The sequence below is a fragment of the Pan troglodytes genome, chromosome 9 (genome assembly GCF_028858775.2).
Source record: "Pan troglodytes isolate AG18354 chromosome 9, NHGRI_mPanTro3-v2.0_pri, whole genome shotgun sequence".
NCBI lineage: Eukaryota > Metazoa > Chordata > Mammalia > Primates > Hominidae > Pan > Pan troglodytes.
In genome coordinates, this window is record NC_072407.2 from 105353461 (window position 1) to 105375175 (window position 21715).

The window sequence follows — 21715 nt, forward strand, 5'->3', positions numbered from 1 at the left end:
AATGAGTGAGTGAATGAGTTGATGGACCATGGTGATTCATGATTCATTACTTGTAATCAAGAGAAGATACAGATTTCGGACTATGAATATTCATGTAATTCTATTATGGCTTTCTGTAAAAATTACTAATGTGTAAAAATATAAAATTTATGTCTGATAAATCATGTATGTTTTGTTTTGGGTTTTTTTGAGACAGAATCTTGCTCTATTACCCAGGCTGGAGTGCAGTGGCACAATTTTGGCTCACTGCAACCTCCACCTCCCAAGTTCAAATGATTCTCGTGCCTCAGCCTCCCAAGTAGCTGCAATTACAGGCATGCATCACCACGCCTGGCTGATTTTTGTATTTTTATTAGAGACAGGGTTTTGCCATGTTGGCCAGGCTGGTCTCGAACTCCTGGCCTCAAGTGATCCGCCTGCCTCAGCTTCCCAAAGTGCTGGGATTGCAGGCGTGAGCCATCACGCCTAGCCTGATAAATCATGTATGTTTTAAGATATGTAAAAAAGACTGGCAAATACTTGTACTGCTTTCTGTGTCAAACAGTTGATTGATAGCTACTAATCTATGTAAAATGTAATTAGAGTTATTATCTTGAAAGCACATCTTAATTGGAACTCGTAGAAACAGTACATAATATTATATAATTTTTTAAATAACTGATTATTATTTGCTTTTCTATTAGTTTGGATGGATTGATTGGATATAAATTTATAAATTTACTGTAAATCCAACTATATCCAGCTATAAATCCAACTATATCACAATGTATTGTTTCTTTTACCTTTTAAATTTTTTTAGATTTGCTAACCCAAAGCAAAGTTTTATATAAACTTTACATTTTAAAGTTATGAGGTGTAAATACATTTTATCCTTTATAATTTTAAGCAAGCACAATGTTTTTAGGGCCATTCTTTTGTCATTTTTTTTGTCATCTTAACTCTACATTTCACGTGATATTAAATGAATGTTAGTGTTAAACATCAATTATATTAAAATAATTTTTAGACTTCATTCTCTTTTAGAGTTATCAAAATTTATTCTGTCATTTATTTATTCATTTATTAAATTTACAAATACTTGCTGAGTACAAGAAAAAGCCAGAAATTGTGCCAGGTTCTGGTTACCTACAGAATTTGTACCTGCTCTCTGGGAACTTAATTTAGAAGAGACAGATCACATTAATAACTATATTGTGGGATGAGGAATACTATGGGAAAAATTTACAAAATGACATGGGTCATTAAATCTGGTTGGGATTGTGGTAGTGAAGAGTTGGAGAAGATATTCCACTAAGACATAATATTTAAATTATATTTTGACAGATAAGTAATAATTTGTCAGATTACAAAGAGAATAATAGGCAGAGGAAATATGATGAGTAAAGATAGTCATAAGAGTCTGGATAAATGACTAAAGCCCACAGTATGAGAAGCATGGGCAGATGAATTTGTATGGTGAAGTTTTGAATTTATATTATAGGCCATAAGGTGCTACTAAAAATTGTAAATAAGGGAATTAATATCATTATATAACTCTGTAGAAGCATGAATTAAAGCAGTGAGAATCTAAAGACCTTAAGAAGGCTGGTAGTTTAGGCATAGCAATTATAGCTAACACTTACTTTGAACTTACCATGTATTAGGCACTGTTTTAGTGTCTTACACAATTCTATGTGATAGGTACTATTATTATCCTTGTTTAGAGATGGAATAAGTCAAAGAGACCAAGGTCACATAGCAGATTAGTGGCAAAGTATGAATTTCAAGCCAGTCAACATGACTTTAGATGGTGATTCTTATTCATTACACTGAGCTAGTAATAGAAAAGAAAAAAATTTAAAGGAAATATAACCAGAGCATTAAGAAATATATCAGAATGTCACAAAAGTTTTAATTAAAAATAGTTACTAATAATGTAATGTAAAAGAGAAATTTTCGTATGTATTTAAGTAAATTTTTATCATTGGTTTTGTAAACAAGGAATTGAATACTCTTCAACCTAAAGATACCTTTCGTCTTTGGCTCACTGCAGAAGTTCATCCCAACTTTACTCCTATTTTACTACAGTCAAGTCTGAAGATAACATATGAGGTAAGAAGATTTAAAACTTGGATCACCAGTTGTATGAAAGCAGTAATCTATACATGACTTCTAAAACTTTGTAAACAACTATTATACAGAACACACAACTTCTTTTTACATTTAGATGAGGTATACATAGGTAATAGCATAAGATGATATAAAATACATTTAAATCTTTTCCAATTTTATTTCATACTTATGTTTTTTGTTTTTATTGTGGTAAGAAACACATAACATGACATTTACTCTCGTAACCATTTTTAAGTGTATAGTGCAATATGCACCTTGTTGTGCAGTAGATCTGTAGAACTTTTTTTATCTTGCAAAATTGAAACTCTATGACCATTGAAGAGCAACTCTTCATTTTGCCCTATCCTCTGGCAACCACCATTTTACTTTCTAAGAGTTTGACTGCTTTAGCTACCTCATTTAGTAAAATCATGGATTATCTTTTTGTTATTTCACTTAACATAATGTCCTCAAGGTTCATCCATGTTTTAGCATATGGCAGGATTTCCTTTCTTAAGATAGAATAATATTTCATTGTATATATATACCACATTTTCTTTATCCATTAATCCATCAGTGGACATTTAGGTCTTTGACTTCTTGGCTGTTGTGAATAATACAGTGAACACTGGTGAGCACATATCTCTTCAAGATTCTGCTTTCAATTATTTTGGATATGTAGCCAGAAGTGGGATTGCTGCATCATATGGTGATTCTATTTTTAAGTTTTTGATGGAACTTCATACTGTTTTTCATAGTGGCTACATCGTTTTACATTCCCACTAGCACTGAACAATTTGTCCACATCCTCACCAACACTTTTCTCCGAGTGTGTGTGTTTAATAGTGGTCGTCTGAGTGGGTGTGAGGTGATGTCTGTTTGTGGTTTTGATTTGCATTTCCCTGGTAATGAGTAATGTTGAGCATCTTTCATATGTTTGGACATTTATATATCTTATTCGGAGAAATGTCTTTTCAAATTCTTTGCCCATTTTTAAAATTATTTAATTTTTTGCTGTTGAGTTGTATTAATAGTTCATTATATATTCTGGATACTAATTGCTTAGTATCTTATCAGATGTATGGTTTGCAAATATTCTCTCCCATTCTATAGATTGCTTTTCACTCTGTTGATTGTTCCCAACCTGCCTGCCTTCCTTCTATCCTTATGTCCATCCATCCTTGTATCTCTCTAATATGTAATGCTAGGTAGATCCAACCCAAACCTTATATAGCTAAAATTGTGTTTGTAATGATATTTTGTGATTTGTCAAAGTCATAAATGAAATAGCAAACTATTAAAACTTTCATTTTATTAGTGTTTGTAACTGCATGCTATTTTTTTTTTTTTTTTTTTTTGAGATAGGGTCTCGCTCTGTTACCCAGGCTGGAGTGCAGTGATGCTATCACAGCTCACTGCAGTCTCGACCTGCTGGGCTCAAGCAATCCTCCCACCTCAGCTTTCTGAGTAGGTGGAACTACAGCTGCTTCACCACACCCAGCTAATTTTTTTATTTCTTTTCTTTTTTTTTTTCTTTTTTTGAGAGACGAGGCCTAACTATGTTGCCGAGGCTGGTCCTGAACTCCTTAGGCTCAAGCAATTCTCTTGTCTTGGCTTCCCAAAATGCTGGGATTACAGGCATGAGCCACCATGCCTGGTCCTACCTGTTATTTTAGATCAGTACTGCTCTTTTTCATCTGAAGGTGTTAGTTTCATTTAAGGAAAAAAAGAAGGATAAGCATTAATCCAGAAATGCAAAGATGATTTAATATTAGAAATATTTTAATTGAATGATTATAAGGTCTAGTAAGAAAGAACTTTCCCAGAATCTTCTCCAGCTACAATCCCACTATACAATTCTACTAATCTATATTCTAGGACTGGATTGCATGAGCCATGAGGGTAGGGGGTATTTTTTTTTTTGCTTGCATTTTTGAACTTAGCATGTAATTCAAGGCCAAGTAAGAGGAATTCAGTAAATATTTCGATAAGGGGGTATTATTATACCAGGTAAACTGTTCCTTGAATGTTTTAATGTGTAACCTTTTCTGGGATCTTGTTAAGAGGTAATTTGATTATATTTTTATGGGAATTTTCAATTTGATTTCAATTATTAGTGAATTTTTTTATTTCTTGAATCACTATAGGAAATTTTAACTATCTTAGCTTAGACTATCTGTGTAGTTCATTGAGATGTTCAAAATGATTATATGTATGTGCATATATATAATATGGGCATATATTATTTTTTAAAATTGTTAAATTCACTTCATTATTTTTTTCTTTTTCGATTAGTTGTCAGAGTTGTTTAAAAAATTGTTTTTCCAAGTAACTGTTGCTATACTTACGAATTTGCTTTTTCTTATTCTTTTCATTTCACCGAATTTTCTTCTTTTTTCTGTTTTTCTTTCTAATGCTGTCTTTAGATTTTTTCTCGTTTTCTTCTTCCTGATTTCTTGAGTTGAATGGTTGTTTTGTATTTGCTTGTATTCATACTGAAATTGTTCTAAGTCTGAATTTGCAGCTTAATATGTCTTTGGCTTTATTTCATAATTTTGGCATATTAGTGTTTTTGTTTCATTTATTTTTCAGTCTGTACTTATATGTGATTTTCTATGTAACTGTACAGGATTTATTAATTTGTATGATCTTTAGTGTAGTGCCTTTTTAAAAACTCTAAGTGGTTGGTTTCCTATTAATGTCATGTTTTATTGAGTAGTGTGCAGAAATTTGGCCTTATCTATGGTAGTTTTTGTAAATGTTTCATAAACATAAAAGCTTTCATTAAAAAAGTGTAAATTTGATAGGTACTTAATACTTCAGCAGTGTATTTTCTTTTTTTTTTTTTTTTTTTGAGACTGAGTCTTGCTCTGTGCCCAGGCTGGAGAACAATGGTGTAATCCTTGTAATCTTGGCTCACTGCAACCTCTGCCTCCTGGGTTCAGGCAATTATCCTGCCTCATCCTGCTGAGCAGCTGCGATTACAAGTGTGCACCACCACACCTGGCTAATTTTTTATTTATTTTTTGTATTTTTAGTAGAGGCGGGTTTCACCATGTTGGCCAGGCTGGTCTCGAACTCCTGACCTCAAGTGATCCACCCGCCTCAGCTTCCCTAAGTGCTGGGATTACAAGCGTGAGCCACCATACCCAGCCACTTTTTAAAGAAGAAAGTCGTTTTACTTAAGAAATAACAATGAAAAGGATTTCAAAGGGGATGACTAATTTTTGTAGTAGGCATTCTTAAAGTATTGCCCTGAATTTATTATTTTTATGTTAGAAACCATTTTGGAAGAAATATTTTATTTTTAAAACAAGCTAATTAGAATAACTTGGACAGAAAAACCCACATTGTATATTTTTTAATATTAGAATTCTTTTCGAGGGGGTTGTTTTGCTATTTTTCCATGAACTTGAAAAGTTATCATTTTGATAATTTAAAAAATAATGACAGATATGATACATATGGATGAACATTTTTAAAGATTTTATACTAGTCTGATATATAATTTCACTTCCTGGATTTTTGTGTCTATGAACCTAGCAATGTTAGGTAATACTTTAAATCTGGACTAATGCACAAGGAACATTAGTTGACATTCTATGTAAATGGTATGTTGAATTCCTCATGGAAATTCAAATAGCAACTAGTAAGGGAAAGCTGGTGTAATAAACTCAAATACCTGTCCCATAACAATCAATATCACATTAGTATTATAAGTAGTGATTTAGTGTCAGTGGGAAAAAAAAAACCTCTCAATCATCCTATAAAACTTATTTGGTTATTTTGAATATTATTGTATAGATTTTTAAATTTGAATAATTATTCTGTATTTATATTTGAGATGAACTGTTAGATATAAGCAATTTAAAACTAGTTTTATGTACATTTTGAAGTAACATAATGATTTAACTCAAACCTGGTAAGCAGTGAAAAATTTTCTTTAAATTATGTTCTTAAATATGTTAAAATCTAATATATTTTACTTGTAGGATTTTAGCAATAGGATGTCTGTTGATTTTTTTCTAGTCACCTCCAGGTTTAAAGAAGAATTTAATGCGTACTTATGAGTCTTGGACTCCTGAGCAAATTAGCAAAAAAGATAATATACATCGAGCTCATGCTCTCTTCAGTCTTGCATGGTTTCATGCTGCATGTCAAGAAAGAAGAAACTTTATTCCTCAGGTAAGTAAGAACATGTCTTGAGTACATTCTAAGCTTTATATTTTTGTATGTTAAAATATTTTTGTGGCCAGGCATGGTGGCTCATGCCTGTAATCCCAGTACTGTGGGAGGCCAAGGTGGGCGGATCACCTGAGGTCCGGAGTTTGAGACCAGCCTGACCAACATGGGGAAACCCCATCTCTACTAAAAATACAAAATTAGCTGGGCATGGTGGCGCATGCCTATAAGTCCAGCTACTCTGGAGGCTGAGGCAGGAGAATCGCTTGAACCCAGGAGGCGGAGGTTGTGGTGAGCTGAGATTGTGCCATTGCACTCCAGCCTGGGCAACAAGAGCAAAACTCCATCTCAAAAAAAAAAAAAAAAAAAAAGTGGTGGCACACACCTGTAGTTCCAGCTACTTGGGAGGCTGAGGTAGAAGAATTGCTTGAACCCAGGAGGCAGAGGTTGCAGTGAGCTGAGATCACGCCATTGCATTCCAGCCTGGGCGACAGAGAGAGACTCTGCCTCAAAAAAAAAAAAAAAAATTGTAGTATAAATAGCTAGGTTTACATATTTACGTATTTACATAATAATTTGGCTCATGACTTAAATTTATATCCTTAATTTGATCTTTTCTGCTAATCTTCTAGACTGTATATAGCTAACTACTTCACATCTCATTGTATTAAAGTATTAAGAACAATTTGTGACCCATTATAAGCCCTCAATGAGTGTTAGGTATCATTTTTATAGTTTATATTGCCTAGATGTCTCAAACTTCAAAACTTGTATTCCCCATACCAGTCAGTTCTTCCCAATAAAAGCCATTGGTATCTGTCTACTTCCTCAGTCTATAAACTCAGGAGCTGTTCTTGATATGTTGTGTTTCTTAGCTTCCCTATCCAATCCATCATCAAGTATTGTTAATTCTACTTCCAAAATATAATTTAAATATGTGTAGTTCACCGTCTTAAGCCTCACCACCTCTCACCTGTACTACTTTCTGAATTTGTCTTCCAACTGTTCTTCCTACTTTTTGCATTTAGCAACCAGAATTATCTTTCTAATATATGAGTTTGGTTATTACTTTGCTTAAAATTTATCAAGTGGCTTTTTATTGTACTTAGGGAAAAGATATGCCTTACCATAGTCCAGAAGAAAAGACCCACCTATGTCTTCAGCCTCCTCTCAGGCCCTTTGTGTCACTTGCATTCCATACTTCAGTCATGCTGGGCTTTTTTAAGGTCTTGAATCTATCTACTCTTTCTCACCAAAGGCTCTCTATCTGTTATCGTCATCACAATCAATAAACTGCATTTTTTCCATTGCCATGGCAGTCATATCTGGTACTAATGGTCAATTCTTCTTGCCAAATGCTTCTCTCAGCTGTAAATTGCATCACTCTTCCATCTTTAAATTTTTCCCATCCTCTTTTTTCAACTTGGTCCACTTCTGTTGAGGAAAATCTCTCCTCAAACTTCCCCCCTCATGCTGCTCCCCTTTTAACCTCTCTGTTTCAGTGCCATGTCAAAACAAGAGCATAGGTTCTGGAGCTAGACAGACTTGCATTTGAGTCCTGACTCGAGAGTTTCCTTGCAGTGATAACTTGGGTAAACTGTTTTAACCCCCAAAAGCGTCAGTTTCCTCAACTGTAGAACGAGAGTAACAATCATATTTACCTTTATTGTGGGCATCAAATGAAATAGTGTATGTTTAATGCTTAACACAGTGTCTGATTTGTAGCCTGCCAATAAACATTTGTCAAACAGATGAAATAGTAAACAATAATAGCATTGTGTTGTTTCTTATAATATGTATACCACACTTATGGGGAGGACTCATTGATCATAGTTAACTTGCTCAAAGAATCACACCTAAAAAGTAGAGTTCCAAAATGGGTAGGTACATCTTCCTGTAAATCTTTTTTTTCCTGACTTCTCTGACCTCTGTCCTTAGCCTAATATATCAATTAATCCTGAATGATAGATGAACAATACTGATGGTGATTTACATTTATTGAGAAAAGTTACATTAAAAATTTAGATTTTATTGTTTATTAAGTTATATAGGCACATGGTATAAATAAAAAAGATATAAAATGGTTTGTAATGAAAAGTTAGGTTCCTCCCTACTTACTTCCCTGCCACCCACTTTCTATTCTGAGAGGGTCCACTATTAACCATTTCTTGTTTGTGCTTCAAAGAGAATGTATAAATATACAAACATATTTTATTTATATATGCATTTATGTTCTTTATAACTCAAACAGTAGGTAGCATATTACAAGCACAGCTCTGTACCTTGCTTTTTAAAACAATATGTTTGACATTGTTAAGTATCAGTGTCTATTTAATGCCTAATTTAAACATATTATTTGTATTACATAATATTGCTATAATTTTTTAGCAGTTTTGGATTGTTGGATGGGCATATATATTCTTTTCAACTTTTGCAAATATAAAAAAATGTTGCAATGGAGATCCCTATGCATGCTTCATTTAACACCTATTTATAGCTGTCAATTTTTAAATGTGGAATATTTGGGTCAAAGAATATATGTATTTTTAGAAATCTGTAAATATTACCAAATTGTTATCCATAGGGGATACAGCAATTCACTTTCCCACAAAAAGAAGTTGGAGAATGTCACTTTTTTTCATACCATACTTTTGTTCTCATAAAAATCATAACACTGGAGGTAAATGTAGACAAAATATATATACCTATGACATGGTCACTAACAATAGAATTGTTAGAGACAATTTTTATTAGAGACCATGTCATAGGTATATATATTAAGCAATATTGACAGCAACAGTTTTATAATTTGGGGGTTTTAAAAATACTGATCTTCAAGGTATTAAACATTTTTTAAAAATAAACTTTTTCACATACGGTCTAACAGAATGATATAAGAAATTTTATTAAGACTTTTGAATTGTTAGAAAGTTTAGATAAATATTAGAGGAATTTTGTTAATTGTTGATGGGTACATATCCTTTAGAGATCTTTAATTCTTAAATCTGCTAACAGCAAACTTTAAATCTTTTGTTTTCATAATATCCATAATATTCTTTTTTTTTTTAAGTATCCAAATGCTATTGACCCCAAATTTACACATACAGCTCAGATCAACTTTCTAGGCTGTATGTTTGCATATCTAACAGTTGACATATCCAGTTGGATGTCTCAAACATGTCTGAAAATTCACGTATTCTGGATCAAGCACTAGAATTTAAGCTTCCCAAGTGCACAGATATTTGTCTCTTGTTCATTGCTGTGTTTCAATTGACCAAAACATGGCCTGGTATATAGCAGTCCAAAACTTACGTTTTTGTTTAATGTGTTTGTTTAAATGCTTTGTTAAGCTTTTGTTTGGTGATCTCATGATATTCCTTCCCAAACCTTGTATTCTTTCAGTGTTTCACTTATTAAGAATGACATCATGCATCATCAATTTGAATGAGCAATAAGCTTAGAAGTCATTCTTAACAGCCCTCTTTTTCGTGTCTTCATACTCCGTTACAATCCAATACAACAATTCTGTTAGTTTTATTTTCCTAACGAGTTCTTAAATCTGTCTATTTTTATCTTTGTATGTCACCCCTCTCCCCATTAGGGTGACTTTCCCTCTCCTCTAGATTAGGTCAGATCTCTTTCATATGTGTGAAACATACTAAATGTTTCTCTCCATCAAAGTTATTATCATTTTACAGTTGCATATGTATTTGAGTGATTGTCTCCAGCCCACTCTTTCCCACATTTTACTGAAAGCTACATGAGGGCAGGGATAATTTTTTTGTTCATTCTTATATTCCCAGAGCCTGACATATAATACATATTTTTAAAATATTTTTTGAGTGTTCAATGAATGAATGAAATTTGTATCAGTATTCCTAAATAATATCCAAGTCTAAATATATTTTAATTTGAACTTATTTTATTACTTAGAACTAGTCAATAGAAGCCCTATAGAAATTATTTTATGTTTCAATTTATTGTCTACACAATATAGAGCTCTAAGAATATTCATTTTATACAAACATTGTAGCTATTAGTTATAGGTATATAATTTTATTTAGTTCTGATATGCATGCTTTATGGGTTCAATATGAATGAATATACCGCTATAAGCTTTTGGGCCTTTTTTTGTGCAGTATTTTTTTTTTGTATGTTTGTGGAGAAAATCCACAATTCTGGAGGATAAAATTTTAGGAAATATCCCAATGTATATATAGCAATTAGAATAAAAAATTTAGTATACCAGTTTGTTCTCTAGGACTATGTTGCCATATAAATAACTAAAATTAGTATGGTATTATAAAGTACTTTTCATGCTATGGCCAGTAAATTTTTTTTTAAGTTTACTGTTATTTTAGATTTATTATGTGTTGGTTTTATTAAAAATTCTCAGGAGTTATATATTTTTAAGTCTATATTGATCATTTCATTTAAAGATAGTGATACATACATAAATATCTGACTACTGCTTAGTTGTTTACTTAAAAAAATTGTTTTTTGACAGGGTTGGACAAAGTTTTATGAATTTTCTTTATCAGATCTTCGGGCTGGGTACAACATTATTGACAGACTTTTTGATGGTAAGTTCTAACAAAAATTTTAATCTCATATTAATAAAATATTTTATCTGAGGTCTTATTAACTATGTTTTCTTCAGAAGTGGCTTAACTTCGTATCACAAAATTTGCTTTTGCTTTTTATTTTATTTTTTATTTGACTTCTAAACCTGTGTTATCTCAGAGTTCTTATATAGATCTGTTTTTACATGGATTATTCTTTTTGGAAGCAGAAGGCTAGAAAGACCTTGTTGTCACTTTGTGGCTTTCAAAAGTTTCAGGCACTAACTGAATTTTTCAGATGTCTTTCAAGGGAACTGTTAAAATTCAGGAGTATAGCAGACTAAGATTAGTACCAAGGATCTGTGGAGTCATAATTGAATTACTAAGTAGGATTCAGGAAACAAGGTACAAATAATAGATTGAAACAGCAGCAAATAAAGCCATGTAATCTGATCCCCTAAGGCCATCTAGCTATCAGCCTCCTTGAAAACAGGAACAGTCTAATCTCTAAAGTTTATTGTGCAGGGCGAAGGGAGGGGGACACTAGAGTTTAGACCAATGATGGATTAGAGAATAGAGTATGTTGATAGTAATCTCAAACTTAAAAATATCACAAACAAATCTCTCAATTTCTGTCTCCTCCCCACCGCCAACCCTGCAACCCTGCCAAATGCTTTTTCCTGATTCTGCCTCCGTTTCAGTAGATGGCCCACCATTCCTGTATTAATAGTTGTTCAAGGCTAAAGCTTGTGAGTCACCCTGGATTCTTTTTTTTTTCTCATCCTCAGACATCCAGTGCTTTGGCAATTTCTATCCTTTGCAAATCACATGATGATTCTATTCGCTTGTTTTCCAATGTGTTGGCAGTCCAAGCAATAATTTCTTAACCTGGTCTTCTTCCACTTTAGCACCCTTGCAAACATTCTTCATACCATAAACAACTTTAGTTTTTAGAAATGCAAACCAAAACATATAATTTTCCTGTTTAAAACCTATATCCACATTTGGCATCTTTGTGTTCCTCAAACAAGCCAGACTTGTTCTTACTTGAAGGTTTTAATAGGTGTTCTTCCTTCGGTCTGAAATGCTTTCCTCTCAAACCTTCATATGGCCTTCTTCTTCCTATTGTTCACTTCTCAGCTTAGATGTATCCTCTTGAGAAGAGAATTGCTTCTGGAGATTGATTTCTTACTGCTGAATCTGAAGTAATCTAATCATTCTCTATCCCTTTGTCTTGTCATATTGTCTTAATACATTAGTACTACCTCGATATCTTGTTTATTCATTTATTTTCTTATTTTGTTTCTCTTCCCACTAGAGCATTATCTATTTTAAAGTAAGATCTTTGTCTCGTTAACTGTGTATATCCTTGAGGTTTATAACAGTGCCTAGCCCATCATAGTTACTCAATTATTATTTCAGTTAATAGCATCAGAAATTTTTTCTATAACTTGTCTTTGGCAAAAGGATAAGGATGGACAGCTAGGATGTGGCCAAGTCCCATTTTAATTTATATATTTTTAAAGTTTAAAAAAACCTATTTAATGAAGTGTATCGACAAAAAGTACTTACAAGATTATGGCTCACTGAAATTTCCACAAACTGAATTCCCCCACGTAGCCAGCACCTTAATCAAGAAACAGAACATTATAAGTACCACTGAATCTACTCATGTAATGTTGCCTTTCAGCCTCTACCATCCCCCAACTTTATCTTTCCCTGTTCCTGAGGTAGACACCAGACACCTAACTATATAGATTGCTTTTGCCTGTTTTTGTAAAACTGGAAACATACAGCATATATGCTCTAGTGTTTGGGTTCCTGTAGTTAACATTATATTTGAGCGATTCATCTATGTGTTTGCATTTAGTTGTAGTCCATTTATTCTCAATGCTATACAGTATACCTTTGTGTAATTATATGTATTTCTGTTGATGGACATGTTGGTAGTTTTGAGTTTGGGATGATTATGGGCAATGCTGCTATACCTTTAGGTGAATATATAGATAATATTTCTGTTGAGTATATATGTAGGAGTAGAATTGCTAGGCCACAGGTTATGCATTTGTTCACCATTACTAGTTAATGCCAAATAGTATTCCAAGAGAATTTTCTGTTTGTTTAAAAGATTTTTTTTAAATTCTACATCAGAAAAGTACACATAAATGTACAATTCAATAAATTTTCCATAAATTGAACCTATGTAACTTGCCCAAAATAAAAAATAAAATAAGAACAGCATTATCAGTGTTTTAGAAGTGGCTTCCTCCTACTCCTTTCTACGTATGACCCAACATTCCCCACCTCATACATGGGTAACTACTTTCCTGCACCACGTGAACTGTTGTTTTTAATATTTGACACAGATTTTTTTTTTGGAGGATATAAACTAATACTTTTTTCAGCTTGCCTAAAAACTTGGTAATTTTCCAAAATGCTTTTGAATATTTATTTGACTTTTACAATACCACTATGAGGCTATTAGTGTTAGTGCCTTTTCACAAAAGAGAAAAGCAAAACAGAATTTGAATGATTTATCATTGTGTTTCATGTTTGTGATAGAATTAATTAATAGCATTGTAAGACATAGATATATAAATAGATATCTTACACCATTATGTTTTGAATAAAAGGCAGATGCTCTAAAATGATATTGAATCTGAGTAAAAATCTGTTAAATCTTGATTACAGAATTTTCTGACATGAAGGAACTTCCACATGTATAGAATTAAATGCCAAAAAAGAGAAAAAGGTCTAACTCTTGGGAACAATTGGTATTGAGACTAATAGCCATGCGACCTAGAGCAAGTTTCCTAATCTTTAAGCCTGAGTTTCCTGATCTTTAAATTAGGAATGATAGTAGACACTATCTCAGTTTATTCGAATATCCAGAAGTTTAAATTACAAAAGCCACATGAAACATTTAACATTTAGTACATTTAATATATGGAGTTAAGCTATCAGTAATTGTTGGCTGTTATTATTGCTATTGTTGTAATTTAAGTTCTATTCATTTTATTTTATCCTGAACAACATAAAATTTGTTTTGAGAAAAATAGGTAGAAAAAAATGAGATTTTCTTATAAAAATTCGATAAAATATTTCACATAATGGCTGCTGTTTCTGTTTTATAAGTTGAAAGATACACTAATATGTCTGTATTCCTTAATGACTTATCAATGACTGGCTAACTTATCAGTGACTGTCTAAATGATAAAGATATTATTTAGTGAGTATCAGGACAACTAGAAATTTGAGTCCTGGTGAAGTCCTTTGTTTAGTCACTGTTGACAATAAGATGTAGGCAGATAACAACTTTATTCTTCCACTATATAGGTCCCCTTATCCTGCAGGAGGCAACCTAAATCCCTTATGTTCCAAGGCATGTAGATAATCAATTTTTGTCATATCTCTAAATTTTATAGTAATGAAATGGAACTATGCTAGTAATGCTAACAATAAAGTTTATTAGCTAGTTTAAATGTAGTTATGTGTCTCCTATATTTACTGTAGATCTGAGATTTAATTCTTATATTTTAACATTACCACAAAATTGTGATGACAAGGATATTTCTGTTGCAAAATGAAATAATATACAAGAAGTTCCTCCTGACCAACATGGTGAAATCCTGTCTCTACTAAAAATACAAAAATTAGCGGCGTGGTGGCATGCGCCTGTAATCCCAGCTACTCAGGAGGCTGAGGCAGGAGAATCGCTTGAACCTGGGAGGTGGAGGAAGCAGTGAGCTGAGATCGCGTCATTGCACTCCAGCCTGGGCGACAGAGTGAGACACCGTCTCAAAAAAACAAAAAACAAAAACAAAAAGTTCCATTGTGGCTTTTTAATATTACATTTCTCTTCTATTAAAATAGAAAGTGGATAGTTGACTATGTAAAATCATGACGTTTAGAAGAGTGTAATGTGTGAAGGTGTTTTGTAGAGTTTCCCTGTTAATCAGATTATTTTATAAACTGACAGTTTCATCAAATGTGTAAAATTATGTTTTGGATAGGTTCTCTTAAGCAATTTCCAATTTAAGTAGCCAGGATTGTGTGGCAGATAATTCAGATAATCTGACTGGATTCAGAGTACCTCATTTCTATTTCAGATCTTCGAGATTGTATAACTTTCTCATTTTGGTGCCTCAGCCTCCCTATCCCTTAGGAAGGTTTCTCCATATGTATAATTGTATAATATTAATACTTCTATCTTTGCTATAAGGATTAAGTGAATTTATACATGTAAAATATTTGGAAAATTTTACTTGATTAAAAAATCTCAAATATTTACTACTATTAATAGTCATTTGAATAAATGATTTAGTTGTATTAAATACATTTTGCTACATGTTATAAATATAACTCAAGGCAGGAATTTAGTTAATATTTTAGAAATGAAATTAATGAGTGTTTTTTTAAAATTATAGGTGCCAAAGATGTACAATGGGAATTTGTACATGGTTTACTTGAAAATGCTATTTATGGAGGACGTATAGACAACTATTTTGACCTTAGAATTCTTCAGTCATACCTGAAGCAGTTTTTTAATTCTTCAGTTATTGATGTATTCAACCAAAGGAACAAGAAAAGCATTTTTCCATATTCCGTATCTCTACCACAATCCTGCAGCATTTTGGTAGGTAAAATGAATGATTTTCAATCCACTTCCAGGTAGATACGTGAATCATTTCTAACGTTGTTAAATACACGTTACTTCTTTTCAAATGCACAAGTAATTATTCACAGTTTGGATTATTTGTTATGACAATATATGGCTTGATTCTTTCAACTTTAGTAAGGCATCCTAAAAACTTTTGAGTACTTACTGAAAGTTGGGTGGTTGATCATAATAATAGGCTGGTATGTAGACAGATCTTGAAGGGAATGGCCAAAGAAAATTCAAGTAAGGTAGGACTGCTGTGAAAAGCTGAAGTGGGAGAATATGCACTTCATAGTAGGCATGAGTATACTCTCATATATTGAAAAATATGAAAGAAGACAAATATTATTTAATAAATATGTGTCTTCAGTTTCTGGCTTGTACACTTAAAGCTTGTCTAAATATGTAAAAGGAATTTACTTTGTTTTTCACAGCAACATTTTGTGTATTTATTTCAGCCAGCTGTAGCTTTTTGCCTTGAGCCATCACATGAAAGCCTCCTAGAATGTACTCATCTTTTCCAGAAAATAGTAATAAGTATGGCCGAAAGATTTCAATTCTGATTTATTTTGCCATAAACCTATCTGTGTATAAGTGTGCAAATAATTCTTTATTAGAGTACTATAATTATACATTTCTTCATGAATTACAAAGGCATATATCTATTCAATTATGTAGTTCTCTCAGTTTTGTGCTGTTTCCTTTCATCCAAATTTTTTTCAAGAAAAATCCTTCATTTGGCACATAATTGTCAAAAAATAAAAGTTTAAAAATCACTATTAAATATATTACTTTTACTGACTATCTTACTTATTACCTTAAGTATCCTGTTTTGTTTCTAGTATCTTTAATTTACTCATTCATTCAATAATATGCATTGAACATCTGCTCAGTGATAGTTCTGTTCTAGGTATTGTGGATATAGTAATGCACCTGTGGAGTTTACCTTCTAGCAGAACCTTAGAGTGAATGAATAAATAGAGAATATCGCATAATTATTATACATTTAACTCAGATAGTGTACCCCAACAAGTTTTCCAACTCTATTTTTAGAAGCTTACATTGAAAAATACAATTCATACAGAAATGTATACATCATAAGTGCACGATTCCATGAATTTTCATACATAGACCGCATGAGTGTAGCTAGTTCTGGGGTCAAGAAACAGAGTATTATTAGCTTCCCAGAATTTCTCCTTATGTTCCCTTCTAGTTACTACCTCTCCCAAAAAGGGTACATTATACTTAACTCTAACAGCCTAGTTTTCTTGTTTTTGTGCTGTTTATATAAATTATATCACATGTATATTTTTATGTACAAGTAAGGGTAAATCAGTCTGAATATGTAACTGCCAGTTACTAGTCAGCATATCACTGTATAGTTCTAGATAGACAGAAGACTCTAGCCAGTCTAGACAAGATTTCATAGCTATTTTGAAATAAGCAAAGTGTATAACTCTACAAAGAGTAAATATTTTTAAATTTATAGGATGACTTATGACAATCACTGTTTAGCTTTCTAATTGAGTTAGATGAAAGACACTGAATGTTTCCCACGATAATACATGCACACATATATGCAAACATACACTCATGTACATGTACATATACATTTATACGTATATATTGTGATTGAATACCTTGAGGAAGTTTACAAATGCTAAGCTAAAGGATTGGAAGAATTTCAAAGAACAGCATGACTTTCCAAAATGTGACATATTTACAGGCCCCGGACTTCCTGGAGTCCAACTGTCACCTTGGAAATACTTCAGGGTCAGCTGCCAAGGATAAGAACGGATGAGGGGAAGTCGGAGGCCAAGTCTCCCATGCCTACTTCAGCAAACACGGTTTAGATGCACGTGCAGTACTTGCCTTAAAATAACTTCTCTTCATGAAAACAAAACAGTTTCCATGTTTAGGCCAAACTGAATAAGTGTTTTTGCCTGCACTTAGTTTTTGATTTAAAGTCATGAGTGAGTAACTGTTGAAATGAATGCTCAACAAGCCAAGCTTATTCAATGTGTAGGGTAATTCTTAGGATGAAATGATAGGATTATCAATGCATTTTATCACACCTCATCAGCAAACTGAAGACTAACTGGAATTGCTCTATTATAAAGCAATTTACAAAGCAGTGCTTGCATACTAGTGTGTGTCTACACGTTTACAAGGTTTCTCTAAGTTAAAAAGAAACAAAAGTAGATTGCCTGAATATATAAATATATATATATATATAACTGCTTAATTTAACATGAGCAGAACTGCACTCTGCAGATTGCTCTTTGGTAAGTTATAGGAAAAAAATTACAGAGCTATCCTAAAAACATCTAACATGGTAGCTTACATATAGTAGGCATAATCACTCAAATATGTTGTAAATAATTCGGAGTCCCTTTGTATGTGGGAGTTATGATAAGAAAATATAATATCAAATAATTGAAGTGTGAAGAAGTATTAATGACAGAATACTTCCCACAGATAACTGAGTTAATATCATACAAAGTGAGATTTATCTAGAAAATAAAAATACAAATAATAATTTAACATTTCAAAGTATTCTTTCTTATTTCAATGATTGTAAGTTCAATCTTTATTTTTTAAAAAAACTATGTTTCACTTCTTTATATTTAGGACTATCGTGCTGTCATTGAGAAAATTCCAGAGGACGACAAACCTAGTTTCTTTGGTCTGCCTGCCAATATCGCTCGCTCATCTCAGCGCATGATCAGTTCTCAGGTAACCTAAAAAAAAGATCTACCTTCAAAAAAAGTTGCTAGTGAGCCTGAAGGAGACAAAATTAAACTTGATTTAGTACTGTAGACCCCACAAGCTTTATTTAAACATTTTATTTTCACAACACATTCCAGTTTTACTTTAAATATATTTTTTAAAATATTTGATTTTCTGATTTTTTTTCTTTTTAAACTTTTATTTTAGATTCAGGGGAAATGTGCAGATTTGTTACATAGGTAAATTGTGTGTCGTGAGGGTTTGGTGTACAGATTATTTTATCACGTAGGTAATAAGTATAGTGCCCAACAGGTAATTTTTCGATCCTCCCTCTCCTCTCACCCTCCACCCTCAAGTAGGCCCTGGTGTCTGTTGTTCCCTTCTTTGTATCCATGTATACTCAGTGTTTAGATCTCACCTATAAGTGAGAACATGTGGTATTTGGTTATCTGTTCCTATGTTAGTTTGCTTATGAAAATGATCTCCAGCTCCATCCATCCTTGCTGTGAAGGACATGGTCTTGCACCAGCTCCTTCACTTCCTTGCTGCAAAGGACATGGTCTTGTTCTTTTCTTATGTTGCATATTCCATGTTGTCTATGTATCATATTTTCTTTATTCAGTCTACCATTGATGGCCATTTAGGTTGACTCCATATCTTTGCTATTGTGGGTAGTGCTGCAGTGAACATTCATGTGCATATGTCTTTATGGTAGAACCATTTATATTCCTTTGAGTATATACCCAATAATGGGATTGCTGGGTCAAATGGTAGTTCTGTTTTAAGTTCTTTGAGAAATCGCCAAACTATTTTCCACAATGGTTGATCTAATTTGCATTCCCACCAGTGGTGTATAAGCATTCCCTTTTCTCTGCAACCTTGCCAGCACCTGTTATTTTTTGACTTTTTAATAATAGCCAGTCTGATGGGCATGAGATGGTATCTCATTGTGGTTTTGATTTGCATTTTTCTAATGATCACAATGTCAAATATTTTTTCATATGTTTATTGGCCGTATGTATGTCTGCTTTTGAGAAGCATCTCTTCATGTTTTTTGCCCACTTTTTAATGGGCTTGTTTGTTTTTTGCTTGTTAATTTCTTTAAGTTCCTTATAGATTCTGGACATTGGACCTTTGTTGAGTACTTAGTTTGCAAACATTTTCTCCTATTCTGTAGGTTGTCTGTTTACTCTGTTGATAGTCTCTTTTGCTCTGCAGAAGCTCTTTAGTTAGGTCTCATTTGACAATTTTTGTTTGGGTTGCAATTGCTGTTGGCATCTTCGTCATGAAATTTTTGGGCCAGGGCCAATGTTCAGAATTGTATTTCCTAGGTTGTCTCCCATGGTTTTTATAGTTTTAGCTTTTACATTTAAGTCTTTAATCCATCTTGAGTTGATTTTTGTATATGGTGGAAGGAGTGGGTCTAGTTTCCATCTTCTTCACATGGCTAGGTAGTTAACCCAGCACCATTTATTGAATAGGAAGTTCTTTCCCCACTGCTTGTTTTATTGACTTGTCAAAGATCTTCAGATTGTTGTAGGTGTGTAGCTTTATTTCTAGGCCCTCTATTCTGTTCTGTTGGTTTATGTGTCTGTTTCCATAGTTCTCTTTGTGGAGATCTTTCACCTGTATACTGCTGTTAATACTTCTGATTGTATTATGAAATTCTTGTAGTGAATTTTTCCATTCCAGAAGTTCAGTTTGGTTCTTCCTTAAAATGCCTGTTTCATTTTTGAGCTCTTGGATTGATTTACTGGATACCTTGGATTCTTTGGATTGGATTTCAACTTTCTCCTGAATTTTGTTGAGCTTTTTTGCCACATTCTGCATTCTACGTCATTTCAGACATTTCAGTCTCATTAGGGACCGTTGCTGGTGGGCGGGGGATGGGCGTATAGTGGGCTCCTTTGAAGGTAAGGGGACACTGGCTTTTTGAATTGCCAGAGTTTTTTCTCTGATTCTCATCTGGTGGGGCTGGCGTTCCTTTAACTCTGATGCAAGTTGGGTGCACTCAGTTGGGTTTGGTTTGGGGCGCTTTCAGAGGGCCAAGGCTCTCTGTGCAGTGTCTTTATTTGTGGGTGAATTCTTGCTCTTGGTTTCCGGCATCTATTAGCAGAATAATGTTTAGTGTTGTAGTTTGGGCTTCAGTCCAATAGATGGCGCTTAGGAGTAGTGGCTGGTAGATAGGCTCTTACTTAGCCCTGTGGTTTTTTTGCATTTCCTTGTTTTCGCAGGCACGTTCTTGGGAGTAGAGGGAGGGGCGGGGAATAAAATCATCTCACCAGGGCCCTGTCCTTGGCTTTGAGTGAGCCTCTTCTGATCATTGGCTCCTTCCCCGGGTTTCTTTTGCTATGTGTTCGGGGTGGTGGGGCTCCCTCTGACAGGCTGCATCCGGGAGATAGGCCGGCCATACGCTTTCTGGACCAGCCCTGTGGAGGGACGTACGAACCGCCTCTGTGCTGGCCCACAAACCTGCACGTCCCACCCCTCTCAGTGATCTGAGGGTGGGCGCTTCTCCCCAGCTCCAGTGTTGGCCTCAGATCTGGGCTCGGTACTCCTGAGCTGCAGACCGCATTCCGGGGACACTGGAACAGCCCTTGGCTTGGGGTCAGACTCTGGCAGCACTGGGGGATCTGAAGTGCCCCTAGGTTACTTGGAAAATACTCAGATAGTGCGGAGCAGTCAGGCAGGGCTGTGGAGGCTGCGTTGTGCACACGATCCTGCGGGGTGGCTATGGAGGGGCTCGGCAGTGGGAAGGCCTGCAGAACAGATGTGCCCCAATCCTGTGGGGGAAGCCAGCCTGCTGTCTCTTGGCCTGGCAGTCAGCTGATGCTAGAGCCTCTAGGAGGGTGATGAGGACCCCTGGGGGAATGGGCACTTAGGGCCTTACTCTACTACAGCTGTCCTGCACACAAAAGCTCCTGAGCTCCACACCAGCTGAAGCACTGTTTCTGCCTAGTCTCCAGGCAGATCCTCCACCAGCTCACACATCCATGGGGGATGCGGGGTCCGCTGAGCTAGGATTCCATAGGTCCAAGGTGAGGGTGAGATGTCCCTCAGTCTCCTCACTCATCACTTCCTCAGGAGTTGCTTGGGGCCGGGAACAGCCCCGAGCATTATGTTAAGGCACACAGGGTTCCAGCTTCCTCCCTCTTCACCCTGAGCATCAGCGTCACTTCTCCATCCACTCTCGGTAGTGTTTTCTTCCCCAAGATCTGCCCAAATTTTGTTGGATTACTTGATAATTTGGTATCTCTCAGTGGGAATGGTTCTTCCTGGCTGCATCTAGTTAGCCATCTTGTTCCAGCCCTCTCTATTTTAATGTTTAAACTCAAGTTCTACCCAAATACATACGTGTGTGTGTGTATAATACATATATTTGAATACTCACATAAAATTTTACAATACTTAAGCAAATAAGGTTAATATAATTAACAGGTTATTAAAAGAATAAAAAGTTATTTCATAGACTCCAATAGAGGATTTGCTT

General features: G+C 34.3%; 1 protein-coding gene across 3 annotated transcripts in view; it reads left to right on the forward strand.

The window, feature by feature from the left end:
- The window catches only part of DYNC2H1 (dynein cytoplasmic 2 heavy chain 1), a 374133-nt gene that overhangs the window by 197137 nt on the left and 155281 nt on the right, over positions 1 to 21715 (forward strand). For all 3 annotated transcript variants that reach the window (XM_063784470.1, XM_063784471.1, XM_063784472.1), the window contains 5 exons: positions 1981 to 2091; positions 6121 to 6276; positions 10781 to 10856; positions 15263 to 15471; positions 18127 to 18231. In XM_063784470.1, the coding sequence (XP_063640540.1) occupies positions 1981 to 2091; positions 6121 to 6276; positions 10781 to 10856; positions 15263 to 15471; positions 18127 to 18231 (657 nt within the window). The remainder of the gene's footprint in view (positions 1 to 1980; positions 2092 to 6120; positions 6277 to 10780; positions 10857 to 15262; positions 15472 to 18126; positions 18232 to 21715) is intronic.